Source organism: Cyprinodon tularosa, unplaced genomic scaffold, assembly GCF_016077235.1.
Source record: "Cyprinodon tularosa strain WSP-4 unplaced genomic scaffold, ASM1607723v1 ctg161, whole genome shotgun sequence".
In the NCBI taxonomy this organism is placed as follows: domain Eukaryota; kingdom Metazoa; phylum Chordata; class Actinopteri; order Cyprinodontiformes; family Cyprinodontidae; genus Cyprinodon; species Cyprinodon tularosa.
The window spans coordinates 1,020,579-1,042,161 of record NW_024038449.1 but is presented as its reverse complement, the minus strand read 5'-3'; the positions used below and the strand labels follow the sequence as shown (position 1 = coordinate 1,042,161).

The following is a 21,583-nucleotide window of genomic DNA, read 5'->3' as shown; positions in this document are numbered from 1 at the left end:
GATTATATAAAGCATTTTCAAAGATTTTTTGAGTTGAAAATATTAGTAGTCTTTCATCACAGTGCAGAACAAGTCTCACTCTAAGCTGCTGATTAAAGTAATCAAAGCAGGAAGAAAATCACTGAGCTTTTGTCAAATTTAACATAATTCCACATGGTTCTTTCATTCATATAAATCCATGATGTTCAGGAATTAAGTGTGCATGGAAGAAATGACTCTTGTGTAAAGGAAAAGCCAGTGACCTGCTATCTATTTTTGGAAAGTATCCTGGGTTTTGTAACCTCTGTCTTGTCCGAGACTTAGAGCACTTGCCCCGTAATTATTATTTCAAAGCCATGTTAAGGTACTGAACTACACTGAAAGGTTTTAAATTATTACACAACAAACTTTGAGGGAAAAATAGATGTCAAAACACTTTAGCTTGTGTGGTGACACATTTCTGGGGTTATAAAAGAAATATAAAGCATTGCATTGTTTTTTCATGGAGGACAATGACCAAATTGACTTTTGTTTTATTTATTTTTTTGTCTGCACCTGCCTTAAGCAAAGCCAATGCTTTGTTTCTGTCTTGCTGGTCTCATCCCTCAGCTACAGTAACTGCTTAAAATGCACATAGAAAAAAACAGGAACCATCCATTGTGCTCTATGGCTGAGTTATGCAGCAGATGGGTCCGAGTCTCTTCAAAGAGAATGCTGCTATGTTCTTTCTTGCTGATTTGTTTCATTTTGTCTGTGCAAACTTAAAAGAAAAATAGGGAACTGGTTGGACTGCACCACCCACAGAGTATGTTCTCTCCCTGGATGGTTTCAAGCTGTGGGAGTGGGAGGTGAGAAGCAGTGGTCTGGGGGTCTATGTGTCAAATCTATGGAAAAAATGTCTTTCTCTTCCTAATCTTTTCTTTTTCTGTTCAGCTTGTGCCCCCTCCTGGGTACTTATAGCTGGTAATCTTTCATATCCCTCCTTAAGCTTCCTTCACACTGTTCAGAAATAGCTTTTTTGTTTCTGAGTTGTTGCGTTATTATTGTGTTTTATTTTTGAGTTTGCCCTTCTCCTGACTTTCTTTTCCTCATCCAGCTGTGACCGTATTTTATGTCCTGATACAGATATTTTCTCTCTGCTGTGCCTTATACAATCCTATCAAAACCATCTCATATTCCCAGCATTGACATTATGTGTTAGTGCAATATACAGTATTAAAGTTTAAAAGCAAAGGGAAATTGCTAAATAAAAAATTACTCACCTACAAGTGCTTTTATATTTGAGACATAACATTAACTCTTTTTTTTTCTATGACATGGAGAAAGAGCTTTCAAATTCCGACAGCTGCAATTCTGTGGGTGGAGCTAGCTGAAGGGGTTTTACTTTCTAGAGGTTGACACAAGATACTGTTAAATTATTAAGGAGCCACGAAACAGGCTGGAGCTGACTACAGATGAGGAATTTCTTGCAACAAATACAGTGCTTGCCACATTAATCACGATGCAAAGGGGGTTGAAAAATACTTCTAAATTTACTTAAATATATATGTATACATCTTTCATTGCAGAAGTAGAATCTGCCCCCGAAAAAAATGTAAGGATACACTTCTGAACTTTAGAACATTTATTTATGTGGAGAGGAAAAAATATTATATATATATTAAGATATATTTATTATGGACAAAGTCCCTTCTGGAACAATTATCATAATTATTATTTACTCAACGAAATTACATTTATTTTTATAGTGGAAATTAACATGTCATCTCAATCCACTTTAGAGAGTCAATTCAATAAATGAATACAGACAGATTGGTTGAAAGGTTATCCATCTAAGAAAAACCCAACAGACTGCACTAAGTCATTGACTTGCAGTATTAATTCATTTTGGATGAGCACGGAGCAACAATGGACTGTCACTTGCATTTTGTTGTTGACTTTGCTCCAATCTAATGCAGACAGTCTGAAAGTGACTGTAAAAAGCCAGGATTTGGGCAGTTTGGTCATGAGAATATGTTCTGCATATTGCAGAAAGTACATAATATTACATTTACCTCAGACAGTTTTACAAGTTAGACAAAACCCTTTTACAAGTTGGAGAAAACAGTGGGCTTGTTCAGATTGACAGCATCAGGCTATCACTAACTGCTTTGTCAGACCAGAGCTTCATGAGTCGTCAAGGGCAGGTTACAGAACCCGTGAATATGATTTCACACCACAATGCACTGTTTTTTGTACACATCAGCTACATTAAAGCCAATCATTATGGTCACAACGGTATCTTATTTCTTGGCAGGGTTTGCATTCTCGTGGTTGCTTGGTCTGGAACGATTATGTAGTTCACCAACATGATGAAAAGGTAATGACTAACTTTAGCCCTATTCTGATGGGAGTTTTACAAAACACCATATTCAATTTGTAATAACTGCTGTCTCTGTCTGTTTGAGATAATCTGTTATGTTAATTTCCTGTGAATCGGACATGTCTGTAATTTGCATGATAATAATTCTCCAAAATGACCTGTTATAATTTCCTGAACACCAACGTCCCCTGATAATTTTATCAAACATTGCAAAATTGTTTTGCCAAACATGTAAAAGTATCTTGTGAAACCTGTAAAAGTATCTCAGTGAAATGTTGCATGTTGCTGAAGGTACACGAAAAATAAAAGGTTTGCACAGCTACTACTGAAATAAAAACTGGAGCAGAAAGTAAATAGAAAGTTCAGAAAGGAGGCTGAAACTCATCTTATGGTAAGACATGCATTCAGTTTACTTCATGGCTCTGTGCTTGGCTTTTTATAAACACATATTGTGCTTGGGTCTGTCTGAATTAATCAGTTTTGCCCTTAATATTTATGCTCACGCATTGTATGAGATAGAAAGTTACTGTGTGTCTTAAAAGGAGATTTTGCAGAATGTTGTATCATGTAGGTTGATGGCAAACACATATTAAGCATGTACACCATGTGTTGCACCTCTTGCTACAACCAGTAGTTTTCATTGACTACCTTGCCTTTGCTAGTCATGTTTTTGACAATGTCATCGTGTGCCATCACTGAACCATGCTCTACTGCCTGTGCAATGCATGAGAGACAAAAGACAGATCATTTCCACTACTACATAATCTGAAGGCAGATGTTGGGAATATAGCATCTATATAGTTGAAAATAATACAGCCAATTTTAAAAGTAGCAAATAAGAAAAAAGCATCTTAGTTCTGAAAAATGTCAGAAGTACAAATAAAAAAGACGATGAGTAGGCAGCAAACTGCAGCTGCATTACATCATATGATTGTACTTGTAGGGACAATTTTCTTTTGATTAGACCATTGCAAATGTGCAATAGAGTGCACTTACCTCTTCCATGAAGCTTTATCTTGTGCAGCCCCCTGGTGCTTTGGAGGTCAGTTCTCTATCTAGTTTATAGGCCATTTGTTCTCTATTGCTAGCCCCATATACTACATTTTGTTTTCTCATTTTATGAAAGTAGGAATTTGTTACTGTCTCTCAAGTCTTATTGCTGGTTAGACTGCATTTGTGACAGGCCATGGCAAATCCATGAACAAGCCTAACTGGGCCATTTGAGTTATTTACACTCATTTTTTGCTCAAGGCCCCTGATCTTACCTTTTATCAGTTTTTTTCTCTGCTATTCCTCAGTCATCCAAAACAACAGCCACAGTACATATATGTACAGAAAGTGTTTTGTGTCAAAGCAATGGTGTTTAAAAAAAAGACAGAAGCTATTAACCGTGAAGATATATTTTATGTTCGTATCAGGCAAAGTTTAACCACAAACTTTACCGTCTGAAATTTCACAAAGCTGCCATTTAGAACACTGTATGGTTATGTTGGTTTTTTTTTATTTTCGCATTTTGTGATAAAATGAAAATCATATCACAGAATTTCAGTTTTTTTTCACTTTTTTTTCCATTTGTTTGGTCACTTGTTTTGTACCCAAAAGTCTCAATTAAGCTTTATGTCTTGCGAGATGTGATTTGTTTGCTTTAAGAAACTTTTTGTCTTCTACACTTTTGCTGGGAAGACCCTCTTTATTCTTATAAATTCAGGGATTCTCCAGACCAACAGCAAATATAAATTCCAATCAACTCTGTGTGATTGGAATTTATAATTTATAATTGGTGTCACATATCTTAAAGTTGTCTAGAAGTACATGAAACATTTTAGATATCTAATTTCAAGTTTTCATTTCCCCTGGGTGTCCCTGCGAATATGACAGGCTGATCTTTCTTGTAAAATACATTGCACATTTATTTCAAAGTATGATGCAGTAGCTCCCCCTCAGTCTGAACAAAAGACTTCAGTCAGCAGAGAGGCTATTAGGACATATATCATAGATCATACTGTCAAGTATTCTGAACTTTTTCTTCTGTATTAATCCTGCCTAAACAAAGTTGAAATTGCAGTGATGATGATTAAGGCAGGCTTAAAAATTAGATCAGTGTCGACCAGAAGACTTACCTTTTGCAGATGAAGACTGTATTGAATCCTGGGAGTGGACTTGGACATGAGACCAGAGGCATTGACACTACACTCTCTCAAGCTGCGGCTGTCAGAGAAGTGAGCCTGGAGTTTTTCCCGATGTCTTCTGTAGAGGACAATACACTCAACTTAGAAAAAAAGTATGACTATTAGATAATGGTTAAAACACTGCAATGGACTGGTGACCTGGAAATAGACACCAGTGTGAACCTGACAAATCAGTGGCAGAAGATGGATGGGGAAAAAAACTGGATGGTCAAAATCAAAATACACTCAGTATGCCTAAAATGGTATTCATACTATATCTATGCCATATACCGTACAAGAATTCTGATATGTAGATTATAGAGACTTCCTCTGTAATTACTTTTCTGTCACATTTAAATGTTTTAGACCTTCAATGCAATTTTAATTTTAAACATAAACCAAGTTAATACTATATGCAGGTTTCAAATTTCAAATTATGTGTAAAAGTAGTTCAGAACTAAACCTAACAACTAGCTGGGCAAACTTTGTTGAGGTATTTGCCATAACTTCGAAAAGTGTTTTATAATGGTATGATAAAATTTTTTGTAGGTAATCTTTTTTTGCAGAATTTGGAATTCAGAAAAACTGGAGTTCTGTTTTTGTTTCATTGAAAATATGTTTTTTTGTTTTGTTTTTGTATCACAATTAGATTTGTCATAATTATTTTGTAGTATACTCCAAATCATGCTGCATAGTTAAGTTTTCTGGTGGTTTTCTGCTTGTTTTTTTGCAATATGGTTTGTTCTGGAATATTTTTTCCCCTAATAAAAAGGGTTCAAGCACATCATTTAAAGCCATTTGGCAGCCATTTTCCTGTAAACATGTAAACCTTTCACTGGAATTTTATGCCTGGATATCAATTTATCCATCTGGATCCCTGCATGTAATTCAATGCCCCAAACTGACAAGGGCTAAAAAGGGTAAAAGGCATAGACAGAAGGTGCCTGCAGTGGTATATCATTTGAACATAATACAATGAGATCATGCAATCATGCCACCAGATGATTAAAAAGTCTTCTGACAATTCAAGACTTAAGCAACTACAAGATATGACAACATTAGTTCAAGTCTGCATGTCTGCAAGCCCTGTTAAAGGTCAAAGCAACAAAAACGAGCACGAGTGAGGTTTGTCACTCAAAAAAAAAACGCCTTTCCTTCCAGAGTTTTGCTGCAGAGTTTGACGGTACAGTGTTAGAAAAAAGGGGACAGTTTTAAGACACATGCCTTGCACAAGAAAATAATAATAATCTAAGCATTGTACTGTGAAATATCCATTATATGGTTGCATAATGTTATTCTGGTAAAAGATTGAAGAAACCAAACAAAAGCTGAGAGTAGCAGAGCCTGTCTTTACAGAGGGATGCTTGAAGAGAAAATAAAGTGATATTTTGATACTATTGCATTTTCTATATGTCGTATGTGCTCTGGTTTTAAAATGTTCCTATTATGGTTTTAGTATATGCATTGATTGTCTTATTTTCAGTTTTTTTCCAGGCCATTAGGCCAATGATTGTCATATGAAATGGGCTATAAATAAATTCTCATTTGACTTGACTTAAAAAATATATAATAATAAAAAATACTAAGTTAATCCTCTTTAACAATGTTGGGTAGGATTTAATTGATGTATCTGCAAAACTGCATGCTATGAATTACTTTGTCACTAACAATAGTTGTCAGTGACATACTCTAGAGACTAAGACTCTGTGTTCCTTTCTTACTGTATTGCAAGATAGACTCCTGTGTTTTAGTCTCTTATTTCACCATGTCGTTTTATCAAATGTGCTCAACTGATTGGATTTCATTACAGGTGCCATCTGTTTTCACAGAGCCTAGAAAATAGAGTGTTAGTTAGAATGAATCTACAACCACTATTAACTTGGAGAGCAATCTAAAACCCCACTCATTTTCATAATTGGAGCAATTTAAGGGCTCACTTTTGTCTTATTTAAACTCCAGCTGTTCGTGTCTCACCTGATTCACTTGTATCATCCTTCAATGGCCTCCACTTGTCTTACTTGCTTTGTTTTAATGTGTTTAATTTCAATTTTAACTTCCAATTTACTTTTTACATATTTTGATATGTGGCTATTTGTGTAGCAAATTCAAACATTAACTGAAATGGGATTTTGTGATAGAATATTTTAGCTTTCATGCTCTAGTTTTCCCTACTTAAGAAATATACCTGTCCTAGTTCTGAATTAAACCTTGTCTTCTCCTATGACTAAACAATTGACAGAAATATCATTGCCATTATTTCTGAGAACTCTATGTTCTTCTCTGCTAGATTCATGTCCCAGTGCACTGGTGCTTAGCTGGTTTGTTTCCTGTACAAAGCCATCAATGGAGCTACAGCTGTCATCAACTATTGTGCCCTATTTTTTTCCCCATAGAAAATAACCACTAGGCTGGTGCTTCTGAATTTATCAGTGTTCTTTTTTTCCCGTGTCCTACACTTTTGACAAATTTCTCCTGCAAACCTTTTGTGTGTTTTTTTTTTCCTTGTAGAAAGTTAACCTATCCCAGTGTTTCTACAAATATTCCTATTGATGTCCTGGAGTAAGCAAATAACCTACAGTTATGTTGCTGCTATTACTTTATCCTCTTCCTTTCCAAGTTATTAGCCTGATTTTAATTGAGGTTCTCTAATGCTAGAAGTGAACCGTTTTTTCCATTGTTGTCTCATGCTTATTAGGGATATGGAAATGCTTAAAAATCAACCAATTTATTGAAACAGATAAGCCTCTTCATTTACATAAGAAAAACTAATGACTGATTACTGTAAAAAATCTACCTAATATGACTATATTTTATAAGACTTATGTTTTCACTAGTAGTTTGTAATTATATACACAGTAGTCTTTGTATATTATCTAAATCTGACTATATAATCACACTGAAATATATGGAAATAATCTGACTTTATAATTAAAATAAATTTCTAAAAGAAAACGGGAATTACATAAACAAAATTGACTGAATATAACAATAATTACAAAACTTTTATAACAGTCAATTTCTGTCTTTTCTTTACATATCTAATATAGCTGAATGAAGCATTTGCACATAATAAACTTTACTGACACAGATCTGAAAGGATTTATGCAAATACCTATGATAGGGAACTGATCACCCCAACTAAAACAAATGAAAATGGAGCATGTAACTGGGGACTAATAAAATATGTATTTATTGTTGTCCATTTAAATTAAAGCATATTCAGCAAGTGCTCAGCCTAGTTAATCAATCTGTATGAATTATCCATGGCTTCCTGTTAAATGAAACTGACCTACAAATAAATCTGCTGGTGATTTTTGGTATACAGCTAAAATATGACATGCTTTCAGTCTGTAATTGACATCATCATGAACATTTGTGTAATCAAAAATGTTTATTGTAGAAGTTGGCATGCAATGTAGATAGTATTTCTAGCAATGAGGAGTCAATAAAATAATATATATTGGTGTAAACATTTAAATTTACTGTTGATTTTACAGGGTTCAATATAATTATAGATTGCCAGGAATACAGAAGGCATCAACAGTCTTCTAGTGCAATCATTGCGGGATATTGCACCCCTTCTCTGTGCAAAATTAAGTCAATATAACATGATTTTCTGATATGGATTTAATTTTTAATTGTGAACTATTGTTTCTTATGCTTCCAAGGTTTGAGTCCAAAAACTGCTTCCTAACTGAAAAAGCTCAATGTTTTAAAGCTTCCAGAATCTCTGACTTGCTAAACTTTTATAATGTGTCTAAACCCTTCAACTCTACCTGCCGGCTCACTGTCTCTTACCACTCAGCCTTCCTTATGATCCCAAACCCTGAAACCACTGTCTGCACTGGACACACTCTTGTAAAACAAAGAATAGAAGTACAGAACAGAGCTTTCAGACCAAAACACTGTGAGAACTATTAAACATAGCAGTAGTAGCATTACAATGAGGTATCTACTTTCCACCCACTTGCCCTGGGTAAATAGAAAAAATTAAGAAGAAATTCATCTAATCAACCTGCATAAGGCAATCATCTCTCTGAGACCCATTGCTGTCTCATTTCCTTCCATACAAATTTTCAGTTTCAAAGGTCTCATATCATGCAAAATTAACATTATAAACATTTTGTAACAGCCATGTGTTTGAAGCCTGTTTAAGAGGTCCACAAATAAAAAAAAAAAACAACCCCTTTCACCTATCTCACTACCTTGCTCCATCTCTTTGCTAATGTGTGCTAAAATGCTCTGTCTAAAAAGCGATCCTTCCCACCAATGAGCTCAGGCCTTTATCTTATTTATTTAGCACTAGCCTTTATTTAGCACTGCTTGTAGCCACAATCTTTCCAAACTCTCCCTTGTTGTCATCGTTGGGGGTGCAACGTTCAGAAGGTTGGGGGCGTGGAGAGTCAAGACTGCTTGACCAGAAAAGGGCTAAAAGAGGAAGTTGCTGGTACAACCTGTCTGTCTCATATTAGAGGAATTCTTCCTCCACAGATAGCAAAAACAGGCTCCGGGGCTGTGTTTGTTCATATAATTTCTTTTCAAATGTGAAATTATATTGTACCTTTAAAAGAGTCTGTTAGACGTGTATTCTGACTCGTGTCGTCGATCTTACATGTGGGTAAGGAAATTAAACAAGAACAATGACAGAAGCAGCTAGTCTGACCCAGGCAAATCTGTCAGTGATCCCCCTCTTTTAAGCAAACTAATATTCTTTTTAGACATAATTACACATCACAATATGTTTGGAATCATTACAATTACAAATTATATTACTTTTGTCAATTATCTGAGACAGCACATGCACCAAGATGCATTCCAACAGCTCTGCTTTACCCTACAGCTGCAGCAACTGCCTTCTCAACCTCAGTCTCCTCAGTACCCTTCCAAAAAGACGTTTCACTTTCTCCAGAACTGTTCAGTAGTATTATACTGTAGATAAATAACAGGGGTTTGCTTTTGCTAGAAAGTAACATTTCCTACTGCATATTAGGTGGCAAGTGGCTCATTTGAAAGTGAATAATTTATCCAAAGGGCATTTGGCTCAGTCATGAAGGTAGCTTAATTTAACCTCTCAAAACCCACTGTTTTAAAGCATTTACAAATAACTCAGAATGCATGAATATTACACTGGTAAAATGTTTACCAATATAGACATGTAAGACATTGCTGGAAAGCTTAGATTCTCCACAATTCAACCACCTAGTGTCAGGACTCCTGTCTGTGTGTTTTGTGTTTCTGTGTTTGTCTCCCTTCCTCCACCAGGAGGTGCCTGGTTCTGATCCGCCTCCTCACACACCTGCTGAGAGTTATCTCGTTAACAGAGGGTTCTTAAGCTGCTGACTGCCACTACCTTGACGTCAGAGTGTTTGCCAGTTTGGGGTACTCTAGCCAAGCTGGGTTTTGCTAAATCAAACTGAGTTTTTGTCAACCTGAGTCTTAACTTTGTTATTTTGTCTTTGCCTCTCGGCAGGAAGTCATCCTGCAAACTGGATTTTTCGGACCTTCTCTCCCTGGAAGGATCATCTGAGCTTCAAACTGAGCTGAGGATCCAAACTGGAGGTTTTGGATCTTCTTGCCTCCAAGAGATCGTTTGAGCTTCAGACTGAGCAAGGGATTCATCTCCACAACGACCCGTTCAAGTACCGCAGGAAATCTAAGAGGCAGTCAGTTTCTCCGTTCACTTACAAAGAACCGCATTCTGGGTAAACCCTGTCCGCCCTCCATCGAAAGTGACAAACACTGGAACACCCCCATACCGACTGGAGTCAATAGAGGCAACCACTTTTCTGGAATCATGAGTCAGCAATCTATTTCTCCTTTTCAAGTTCGAGAATCAAATTTCCCTCTGAGCCTGAACTAACCGCAGTGTCTTCCCCTCACCGTTCAGTTCCGGTTGAGCAGTGTTCAGAGCAACACTGGATTCTTCACAATCTCCTAAATTAACCTGTTAAACTTTTTCCCTGGTCTCTCTGTATTGGTTTACTGCTTTTGGGTCTGATCATAGTTAAAATCATGACACCTAGTTCATTTTAATCCCAAAGCAAGCAGCAAAGCACAATTGACACAGATATAGCAGCATGCCAAACTGTACCATTACAAAGCAGCCACAACAAGCAAGCATGTTTTTATAATTGATGTTCAAAAAAGACCTATTATTTTCGAGAATTAAAAAACTATTTTGAGTCTTGTTTGAACTGATGCAGTTTGGGTGTTTTACTCACCCAATTTTCATGTAATATGTTCAGAAACTTAGCTTTCAAATAATGTATCACACATGTAATTTGGGCTTACAGTTTCTAAGTTCTTTGCTTTTCCATTTGGATGTGCAAAATAGACAAGAATTTCCCAAAATGAGGTGGATATTAAGAGGTTAAAGCTCTTACCTATTAAGCAGCTAATTTTGCATTGGTTGCTATCCTTTAGGTCGAGTGTTATGTTACTACATTCAATACATCTACATTGGTGCTCCAGGTTCCAGATGATAATTAGTTTGAGCCTCTGTTGTCTGGTCGGTCTGGTTTAATTCAGATGGTTACAGTAGGAGTAAAACATGACAATGTTCCCAAACAAACAACATAATTAGTTTTAGATTACTTAAATTCAATTTTCTAGCTGCCTCCCAGCATCTCTCTAAGCATAAGTCTAAGTTTTCTGATAGGGTAGAGATCAGACATTATATTAATGCTGATAACTGTATTAGAACCACTAACCAGAACTGCATATGGTAAATATTTTAGTTGCTGTAGTACCGATAGCTCCCACATTATATCAAGATAAATAGGTTTCTCATGGTTGATCTCTTTTGTGACATGGTGTAACAAATTAGATTTTGCACCTACTGAGGATCAGAAGGAACTTCAGCACTAACAATAAAATCCATTTGTTCTAGATCTACACTATAGCTAAATCTGAGTCTAAGGGAACTACTTTAGCAACATATGTGAGTTTGGATAATTTGCAGTGCACTGAACCTCCTGGTGAGTGGTTAGTCACACTGACCGATAGGGCACCTTGTTACTTAGAGCACTGCTGTGCTGAAGGAAAAAACAGAAAAGAGAGGAAAGCACTTCAGTTTATCAAGACCAATTCAATCAACAAAGCCTCTGTTAGGACTTTTCTTTTTTCTCTGAGGTTTATCTTATTTATGTAATTAATTTGCTTCTCTATTGGCTGCAAATAGTAATTAAGGTTTGTTGAGGTGTGTGTATGCTTGAGGGTAGCCTCCAATACTAATCCTGCATACAGCATATAAAAAAACATCTTCCCATTACTTAAACATGCTTATACATGTTGTTATAAGCACTAACTTTTATGCTTGGATTTGATATGATTAAACAAAACAAAACAGTGTGTCATTGTGAGTTGAAGCATTTTTTTCCAAATAATCTAGAAATCTATTTTTCTAAATAATCTAGAACACAGATCTTATTTCATGCAATAGCAGCTTTGATTGTTTTAGATATGGTTCTACTAGCATATCTAAAAGCTGGGGTTTTAATGAGAGTGTTTTTGCAAAATAGTTGAGATTAGATTTAAGATTAAATCTTAAGCAGGTTATTCTAAAACGTAAAAAATTCAACTTCCTACACCATTATATTATAACTTTGTGTTATTACTTATTTATGCTAATAATTCAGGTTGTATTTGTTAAAAAATGTTAAAAACAATTTATCCATAGTTTTGGTTTGCCTCATTAGATTTGAAAAAAAGACATTCGAACCTAAAGACATAACATGATAAAATAAAAAATCAAGGGATATGAATACAAATGCACTACAAAATCACACTCTCGTCATGTTTCTGTGTTTATAGCTACTGCATGTCTTCTACAGTATACCTGAATTTGGTTTCAGGCAAAGTATTTCTGAGACACCTGCTTGCTAAAACCACTTTACGTATAAATCTTACATGAGTATCTGTCCCAAATGGATCCCACACAATTTGTGATGCTTAACTTAAAAAGAAAAAAAAAATCCCCTGCTGACTCAGACTTCAGGCTCTGTGCGATGAGAATAAAGTGCCTCTTTCCGCACGGCTCGAGGCTTACTCTGTTAATGTGGTTCTGGCTTGAATCACTCACTTGTTGCGACGGTAGAGGGCCATGCATGCCACTCCAAGAAGACAGATCCCCGAGGCAATGCTGAAGATGGACAGCACCTGCCTCTGGTAGGTGTCACCACTCTCTGCAGAGAATAGAGAATGACATTTAGGACAATGAGCATCCGCTGTGATCCAAAGTAGACCATAACAAAAATTTAATGCATTCTAAATTATTACACCGAACACAGATATTCACCAACTTTCTGAACAAGCATAAACCGACTAATGTTGCTGTCAGTTAAATTCAAAGTTCAAACCTGTGATGAAGATATGACAGACCAAGACCGAGCTCAGTGACGTAATAACTGAGGTGTAATAATCATTTTGTTCAGAAATGAATTGCCTGCATGAGTGAAATCCTCAGTGATGGTAAATGCATGTGTGTACATCGCCTGTGTTTGTCTTCAAGCTTTCAAAGACTGATGGCGACAGGGAAGTAGTAGCAAATGAATGCTCTCAGAGCCCCCTGTCAGACCTCTACACATCAGTAGCAGTGTCCTAAGGTCAGATACAGCTGGGACAAGTGGCAGTTGATCCCAGCCAATGTCCCTCAGACTGTATAGTCAAACTGCTTACCACAGCACATAATACAAGGCTGAAACTTGTGCATGCACTGGTTTTATTAAAATGACTTATCACTGTACTGTCTAAAGATAGAAAATTACAACCATGCATAAATTTAAAGGTGATGTTTCATAAAACTACCAGCATCACCAAAGAAAAAGTGGAATTATCGGATTTGTCCGTAATGTATAATCATCAGCACTTAAGTGCTTTTAGTGGAAATGATAATAGACAATATAAAACCTTGTGTGTGATTTTGACAAACTAGCAACTGCAGATAAAGGCTCATTCATTACCATGCTAATTTTTGTCTAGTCTTTCCTCTTTCGAAAGCCCCTAATATTGGGAGAATTTCTGAACCATTATAAAGTGAGATAATCCTGTTGTTTGGGGTTTCTTTAGAGTGATTGATTGGCTCATTACCTCTCAGATCGCAAAATGGGGAAATACAACATATTCATAGGCAAATACAACATTGACTTGATATCCTGTAATGTCAGATGTCCATCGAACCAAAGGTGCTCTGGAGTTTGAAATTCTAAACTTTTGCAACACAACGCTGAGTATAAATCAGAGAAGCACATCCAGGCGCTTGCTGGGAAACACTGCATCAAGCCTTGATCTTTCCTCCTCCATAAAACAATGTTCCTTTGTACCAGATTGGAGCTGTGTCAGTGAACCCGTTATATCCATTTTTTTTTTTTTTTTGCAACATCCAATATCACATCTATAAGTAAATTATCAGTACAAACATGGAGAAATGAATATTGATTTCTATCATGTCTATGAATTACGGTATGTGTTTTGTCGTTATGCATATTATTACTTTTTTAGTGCAGTCTGTTACTGTCAAGGACAGAGTAAACTGACAAAGTCAACTGAGGGAAGCAAATCTTCATTAGTACAGATTGAGCAACTACAAACTGTACCATGAGATTAAGAAACATCAATATTGGGACCATCAACACAACATTTGTGTAACACTTTTTTATTTTTAGAAATATTGTATATCTGTATAGGGTATCTATGACTTGCAAAGGAACTTTTTGATCAAATTCTTTGATATCTCCAAAATATCGATGGCAAGTTAGATTTTTATTTACTCAAAGCTATATCATAAACACAGTGCTGGTATTTGATTCATAGTTTCAAAGTTAGGATGTTGTACACTTGACTTTTGGGAACTAGAAATGCAAAATGTTGTCTGTTGGTGGCTACCAGATGGTATTTTGTCTTTATTTTTTTAGGATGTGAAGTAATTTGGATACATCTAGTTCAGTAACAAAATAATAAAATTTACACTGAAGAGTTTTACTAAAAGAAATCACAGAAAGTGCATAAATTAAAACATCTATTTCTTTCAGATCTTTAGTTAGGAGCATTCTGTAAGCCTTGCTGAAATCGTGTGGCTTGATTTTTACAGACTTATTGAAAGCACATACCTGTATACTGAAGCAACTCTTCCAGTACATGAACCAAGCACTTTGTGAAGGATTTCTGGTCTGATTTCTTTATATCTCTCACATCTATCTTTTCCTGTTCATGCTCTCCCTGTTTTCTGAGACCATAAAATCTGTTTCACTGCAGGATGTTGCTATCATTCTGTTTGCCTTTTGGGTTGGTATTAATGAGCTAGTGCTGAAAGTCTGCATTCTTCCTGACACACCACTGAGAATTCTGGCCATACAGTACAAGTTGTATTTCATCAGGTTAGTTTCAGGGCTAAAACTAATTTACATTCCTTTCATTAAAATCCCAGGTGATTGTCATGTACCTTTAGGTGAGTTATGGGCCCTGTCTGGCCACTCTACCATAAATACTTAATTGGTGGAAAACTGAGCTTGGAATGACCTTTACTATGGAGTTGCTTTCTCAACAACCCAGTGGTTGCTTATTACCGGTAAATTGTCTCAGTATTCATCTCAGATTGTTACGTTTAACTGGACAGCAGCTGCTCTCACTGGGCTGCAAATAATTATCTTTATTTCTTGCCTTTTTTCTTATACACAGACATAGCTTTTTATTATTATCCCCAAAGAGTTGTGTTACGCACTTGTGGACATCTTTAGAAGTATACAAAGGGTAAATAGCACAAAAATAAAAGAGACATGCATTTGCTTGATTATTTCTGTCTTTTAACAGCACTTCCTGACAATACATTTCCTACCCATGCAAAACCTATTTTCTTCTACAAGATGCCATACTTGTAAGGAAATTACAAATTTAAAAAAATCCTCTGTCCTTAAGGTGTAGATGGACAGCCGAGTCTTGTCCGGAGGGGGAGTCCATTTGTGTTTGACTAAGGACATTTGTTTGATGACCAGAATGTTCACATTCTGGACAAAGAAGACAGGTGGTTTGATTCCTTCCCATTAACTTTTTTTGGAATGCTATGACTTGGGTGACTAAGAATCTTTACCAGCATAGAGCTGTTAGACAGATTTTGGAGGTAAGTTTGCATGAAATCTATCATTTAAGGTCAAGAATTAAGATCTTGGAGCATTAAATTCTATTTAAAAGAATGGGGAAGTAGGTTCCTAACCAGCTGCAGAATATTCTCAGATCAGCCTTTTACTTTCATTAAAGGAAATGCAATGCATTCACACTTCTCGAGAAGTTGTGGAAAAGATTTTGGACATTCTTTAATGTGCGAAATAAGTAAAGTAAGTACAGAATGTTTGTATTAAAAGGGATAATGGAGATTGAATACCTGTATAACAGTTTCCATCGGGTTTTTGATGATTCACATGACACCGTTTGTATTACCATACATTTAGTAAGGGGACTTAGTATAGTCAAATGCTTAATGCTATATGACTGATATCTACTTTCCTATGTTTTTAATGTACTTACAAACATTATGCTTTGCGGGAAATATCTATTACTCTTTTAAATTGAGGTAAAATAAAATCAGTTTGGTTATAGTTGCTTCCGTTTGTTTATACCCTCTAACATACATATCAGTTTGTAGTTTAGATTCCCATAACTTCATTATTTCACTACAATTTAAATTTACATTTTTTATTTTCTGTTTAGACCTTTTAAAGCAATTTGAAATGTCGCTGAAATGTGCACATGAATAATTTGCTTTGCGTTATGAATACAGAAGGCCACAATCATGGTTATTTTTTTTTTTTTTTACCCCATCACAACAGAGTTGCTATGACACCCTTTATCGCTTGAAATATCATCACATGCTTGACTTGCATGGCTTTAAATGTCTTATTTGAAAAAACAAACAGTGGGAGATGCCAGGGCTTAAATATCCAATTTGCATATCTGCCAGCCTGTAAACCCTTTGGGCCTTTGCCATCAGGAGAATGACCTCTCAACGGCTGCACATGTGAGACACAGGGAATGTCTTTTCCTGCTGCTGAATCATCATTGCTCATGTTGAGCAGCACCTGAGACCAACCTCTGCTTCATTTTTTTGATGGATGAAATAGGCTTTTCTCAAATCGGAACATAAAAAACAGCTGTCTGCAGAGGCCTGCTAAATGGCTGTAAGGAAAAACCCACTATGCAGTCTGTACATAAAGCCATTACAGGCCTTTCATGCTGGATGCCTACGAGGCACTCTTGAAATGAGATGCAAGAGTATGTTAGAAAACGGAGGAAAGTGAACAACTCTAGCAATACAGGCTAAACGATGTTATACTGACACAAGGATAAGACAGTCCCTTATGGCCCGTAATATGATACAACCACACTACATTTGGCTTTGATGAAACTACATAATGAAGACTGTGTTAAAGTATCCATGACAAAATGGGATATTCTGCCTGAAAAACAACAGAGTAAACTAGTGACACATGCAAAAGTGAAGAGCTTGAGTGTCATATATAAAACTTGCTTTTGCACTAATTGGGCCCTGGAAACTTGGGTACACCGACGGTTGTAATCTAGAAAAAAAAAACTGTCGTGAAAGTGTGCAATCCCTCATTTTAACTCTGTCCCATCTGTTTGGGTACACAAATTCTAGAGATGGGAAATTCGTGACACAGATGGTGACTTGGGGGAATTGAAGCTAGATTGCATCAATCTCCTTCTCAGACATGTAATTTTAACTTATACATAACTGTATAACATATATAACATTATAACCATTAAATAAAACTATTTAAGTACCGGTAGTTAATTTACAATATACACAATGATATGGTTGATGATGAATGGTTGAATGTGGGCATGAAGAGACCCGAACAGGAGATAAGTTATAGTTCTGATTTACAGGGAAACATTGCTTGGATTTGTGCTTGTTAACAGTTTCATAAATATTTTTTGGTGTACTCCATATTTTAGGTGTTACGTACAGTTTTATGATTTTAGAGTTATAGTGTGGATTCCAGACCACGTTTTATCAAAGAGAACACTAGACTAAAAAAAGGGGAAAAAAACATGAAAATCATATTTAGAGTGCTCCATATGGCTCTACTTTATCATGACTTTATGTGTTGCCTTAACACATAAAACTTCCATCACAAGTTTCCAAAGATTTCCTGGTAAAGCCATGCTTTCCCGGAGCTCAAGCATTGATCTGTCTCTATTGTATTTCCTATAACAAATCTAACAACCTGCAGCAGCATTTAGAACTTCTTTAGTCTTTGTATTTAAAATCACTGAGCTGAAGAATGTTGTGCAGAGAACTGGCTTTTCTTCTTGAGCACCTTCTGATTCTATCAATTTTCTGGAGCAAGCATTGACATGACAGCTTGCTGTAGATTTACATTGGCAATACCAATGTAAATCTTTATAGCTTAGGTTTTTTTATATCAAGATGAAAGAAAAAAGGTGTACTGACAGGAAAATTTAAAAAAATCCTAATGTGTCACTATTAAAGGAAAATTCCGGTTTTTAACACTTTTAGCCCATTTTCTGTAGTGTCCAGGATGAAATCGAATGATCGACACCAAAATTTTGACGATTGGTCCTGTCTCTGCTATTTGGCTCATGCAGAATCCCCCCCTGGCTGCTTCAGAATGGCTTCCATAGTGCATGTCCGATAATGTCCTGAAAACAACCTTAAACGTTCTTTTTTTAAAATATGCCACTCACCGGGTCGTCAGCGCTGTTCAATGACGTTCCAAAATGCTAAATAAAACACTACAGGAACGTTTTTTCTTTACGAAACTTTTTTTGGAACGTCATTGAACAGCGCTGACGACCCGGTGAGTAGCATATTATAAAAACAGAACGTTTAAGGTTGTTTTCAGGACATTATCGGACATGCACTATGGAAGCCATTCTGAAGCAGCCAGGGGGGGATTCTGCATGAGCCAAATAGCAGAGACAGGACCAATTGTCAAAATTTTGGTGTCGATCATTCGATTTCATCCTGGACACTACAGAAAATGGGCTAAAAGTGTTAAAAACCGGAATTTTCCTTTAAAGGAAAGAGATTCTTATGACATGATTTTGATGGTCTAACTATAATAGTATTAATATAACTGTTTATAGTTTATATACATCTTAATATACATCTTTATATGCATCTTCTTTGATTAAATTTTTCTGCATTAGATATTTTTTGTCAATTTTTAGTAAAAAGCATTTTGCATTATATACGCTGATAGTAAGTCCACTGTTATCTTTTCAAATTGCAGATTAAATTAAACTTCAAACATACGGAAGATGAGTAAACATGGAACGTGGCCGTTTGTCTTAGCTCTACACTCATTAAATCATTCTTGCCCTAACAACTCTCTTCTTCATGTAGACAGAATACACCTAATTTGCCGCCACAGTGTTGCCATGGCAACTGGCCCATATTAATTTATCCAAGGTGAGCAGCCTTGTTGTGCCAAACTTTGTGTTTTGTATGAGGTATTTTGCAGATATGAAGCCAATGAAAGGCTGAGTGGGCTGCAGAAGTCAGTAGAAAGAGAAAAAATGGCTCACCCATGAACTCGATCCCAAGTTCGTCCGCTGCTCCACCAGAGGTCAGATCGTTAACAGGATGCATAAAAATGTGGAGAGAGAGTGAGAAATGAAAGATAAGAAAATATCATTACTACAAGTGAAAATAACTGCATTTATTTAAACTTTTCCCTCCCTGCACATTATTTCAAGAACCTTCAGAGCAGTTGTGTGTTTAGCTATAACCTGTTGGCCATGGTCTGATGCACCTCCACTAAGGTTGGTAGACAGGGTATAAATGGCCATTTAAATCCATTGACATCTTAGGTTTCTTGTCATTACTGCATTTCTATAATCTTTCTGCCTTGGAGAGCAGCTTGAAGACAATACAATAAGGAAGTCCAGCAAAGTCCACTTTAACCTGAACGTTTGTTAAATTTTAGTTTTGCAGCCAAAGTGTTATTATGTTTTGCAACCATTTTGATACTGCATTTCATTTAACAGATCAAAAGCAGACATTACAACAGTCAATAATACCAAAACCTAAATATTAACAGAATAAAAATTTACATTTGTATCTTCTGCAAAACCAGAGCCTGCCCAAATCTTTTTTTAACTGCCCCAATTTACTCTCATAATACACCACAAAATCAACTGTCACACCCTACACACAGTGGAAAACTTTAATGTGTCAAAATGAAGGGACAAAGAATAAAATGTTACTTTTTACTTAAGAATTTTTTTTTTTTTTTTTTTTTTAGTATATACCTTGCAACCCAGAATTTGTCTTATAGGCATATGCATGTGTTGTAAGCCCACTATATGATGTTTTGACTACTTTCTCCCAAATGGCTTATATTTTGCACTTTGGAAAAAGCATTAAAGCCCCAAGATGCCTGGAACACTTTAACATGATGCTTTCAAATGACCGGCTTGCAGTAGCCTCAAATGAAGACAGAAACCAAGAGAGATAAGGGGAAAAGAAGATTAGGCAAGGGATTGGGAAAATAAAAGTTAAAACTGACATATAATATGGCTTTATGCCAGTGATGTCTCTTTCCACAGGCCTTTATATTGATTTGAGCCTGAGGTATTGCAGTAATTGTTTTTTCTCTTCACAAGTTGACTGCTTCTAGATGGATCAAACCAAATTACGATTACATACATGTGAATCAGCACGGCATGTAATAGTATTGCCTACTATTCTTTTTCTGCAACAGATACAGTTCCACAAACACCCTTTATCCCTATTCCCTCTGTCTCGCTCTCTCAGACACACACAGTCTTTCTTTATGCAGCTAAGTCCTGTCCCACAATCCCAGTGCTGGGGAAACAGATAAAAGTGAGCCCTCATGTTCTTCCCATCCTGACAGTTCCCCCTTTTCATGTCACTGTAATGTAATCTTATTTAAATTAAAATGAAGCCCTCACTAGTAATTGGTTTTTCCGACAGAGGTGGTCAGAGTTTTAAGTAGAGCGAGGCTTGCCAAGCCCTGGCAGATTATGTGTTGGGTATGTAAAAAGAGGCAGCAAATCAAACAGAAAAATCTGTCAGAGCGGTGAAATCTATGCATAAGACAAAAATGGATGTGACATAGTATTGTAGTGGGATTTTTAAATATCTCTTTTAAAATTGGATACTCATATCTGAGACATGGTTATCAGAGTGACAAAAACATAGTTATCAGAATTAATTGACCCAAGGCATAGATGTCCTTCCAGAAACCATCACTTAGTTACTGTGGAAAATCTTTTATATCATATATTTCTTTTTGATGAGTTGAAACTACACACCTTATATGTTAAAAAAATTACAGATCCAAAAGACATTTGGATTTTTATTTAAAAAATAAAAGGCTATATTGAGAACAAGAGCTTTAGCATAGGTAGTTGGGCTAATCCACCAAACTACTAAATAAGAGTACTCCTACTGGTGCTTGTCAGCTTCCACTTATCCTGGTTGCAGGAGTAGTAGTCTTAGCAGAGACTCCCAGATTTCCCTCTCTCCAGACACCTCTTCCATCTTTACTGAGGGAATCCTGAGGCGCTCCAAGGTCAGCTGAGAGACCAATTAATGCTTGGTAGTCCCATGTGCCCGCTTATGGTGTGATATGCCTAGAAAACCTCCCAAGGTAGGCTTCCAGAGGACATTCGGAAAAGATGTCCAAGCAACCTCTTCTGAATCCTTCTGATTTGGAGGAAAAGTGGATCTACTCTGAGCCTATCATGGATGACTGAGCTTTTCCCCTATGTCTAAGGGAGTGCCGAAACATGTTGCAAAGAAAACTCATTTCAGCCTCTTGTATCCAGGATCTCTTTCTTTCAGTCATGATCCAGATTTCATGAATCAAAACAAAACTGAAGACATTTTTCTTGGACCAAATTAAGATTGTATAACATTAGGCACACAGCTTCAGTTAATACAACTGGAAAAAAAAAATTTCAGATAACAATCTGGATGTAGTGATGGACTCACACCTGAACCTCAAGAGGCACATTAAAACAGTAAGAATTGTCTTAAATGAACTGATTAGTAAAGAAGGAAATCTATAGG

General features: G+C 36.3%; 1 protein-coding gene across 1 annotated transcript in view; it reads right to left on the bottom strand.

Annotated features, from left to right (window-relative positions):
• The window catches only part of nrg3b (neuregulin 3b), a 304,145-nt gene that overhangs the window by 35,689 nt on the left and 246,873 nt on the right, over positions 1–21,583 (bottom strand). The window contains exons 4-6 of the mRNA XM_038280578.1: positions 19,072–19,098; positions 12,590–12,692; positions 4,462–4,588 (exon numbers count right to left, since the gene is read on the bottom strand). Of these exons, the coding sequence (XP_038136506.1) occupies positions 4,462–4,588; positions 12,590–12,692; positions 19,072–19,098 (257 nt within the window). The remainder of the gene's footprint in view (positions 1–4,461; positions 4,589–12,589; positions 12,693–19,071; positions 19,099–21,583) is intronic.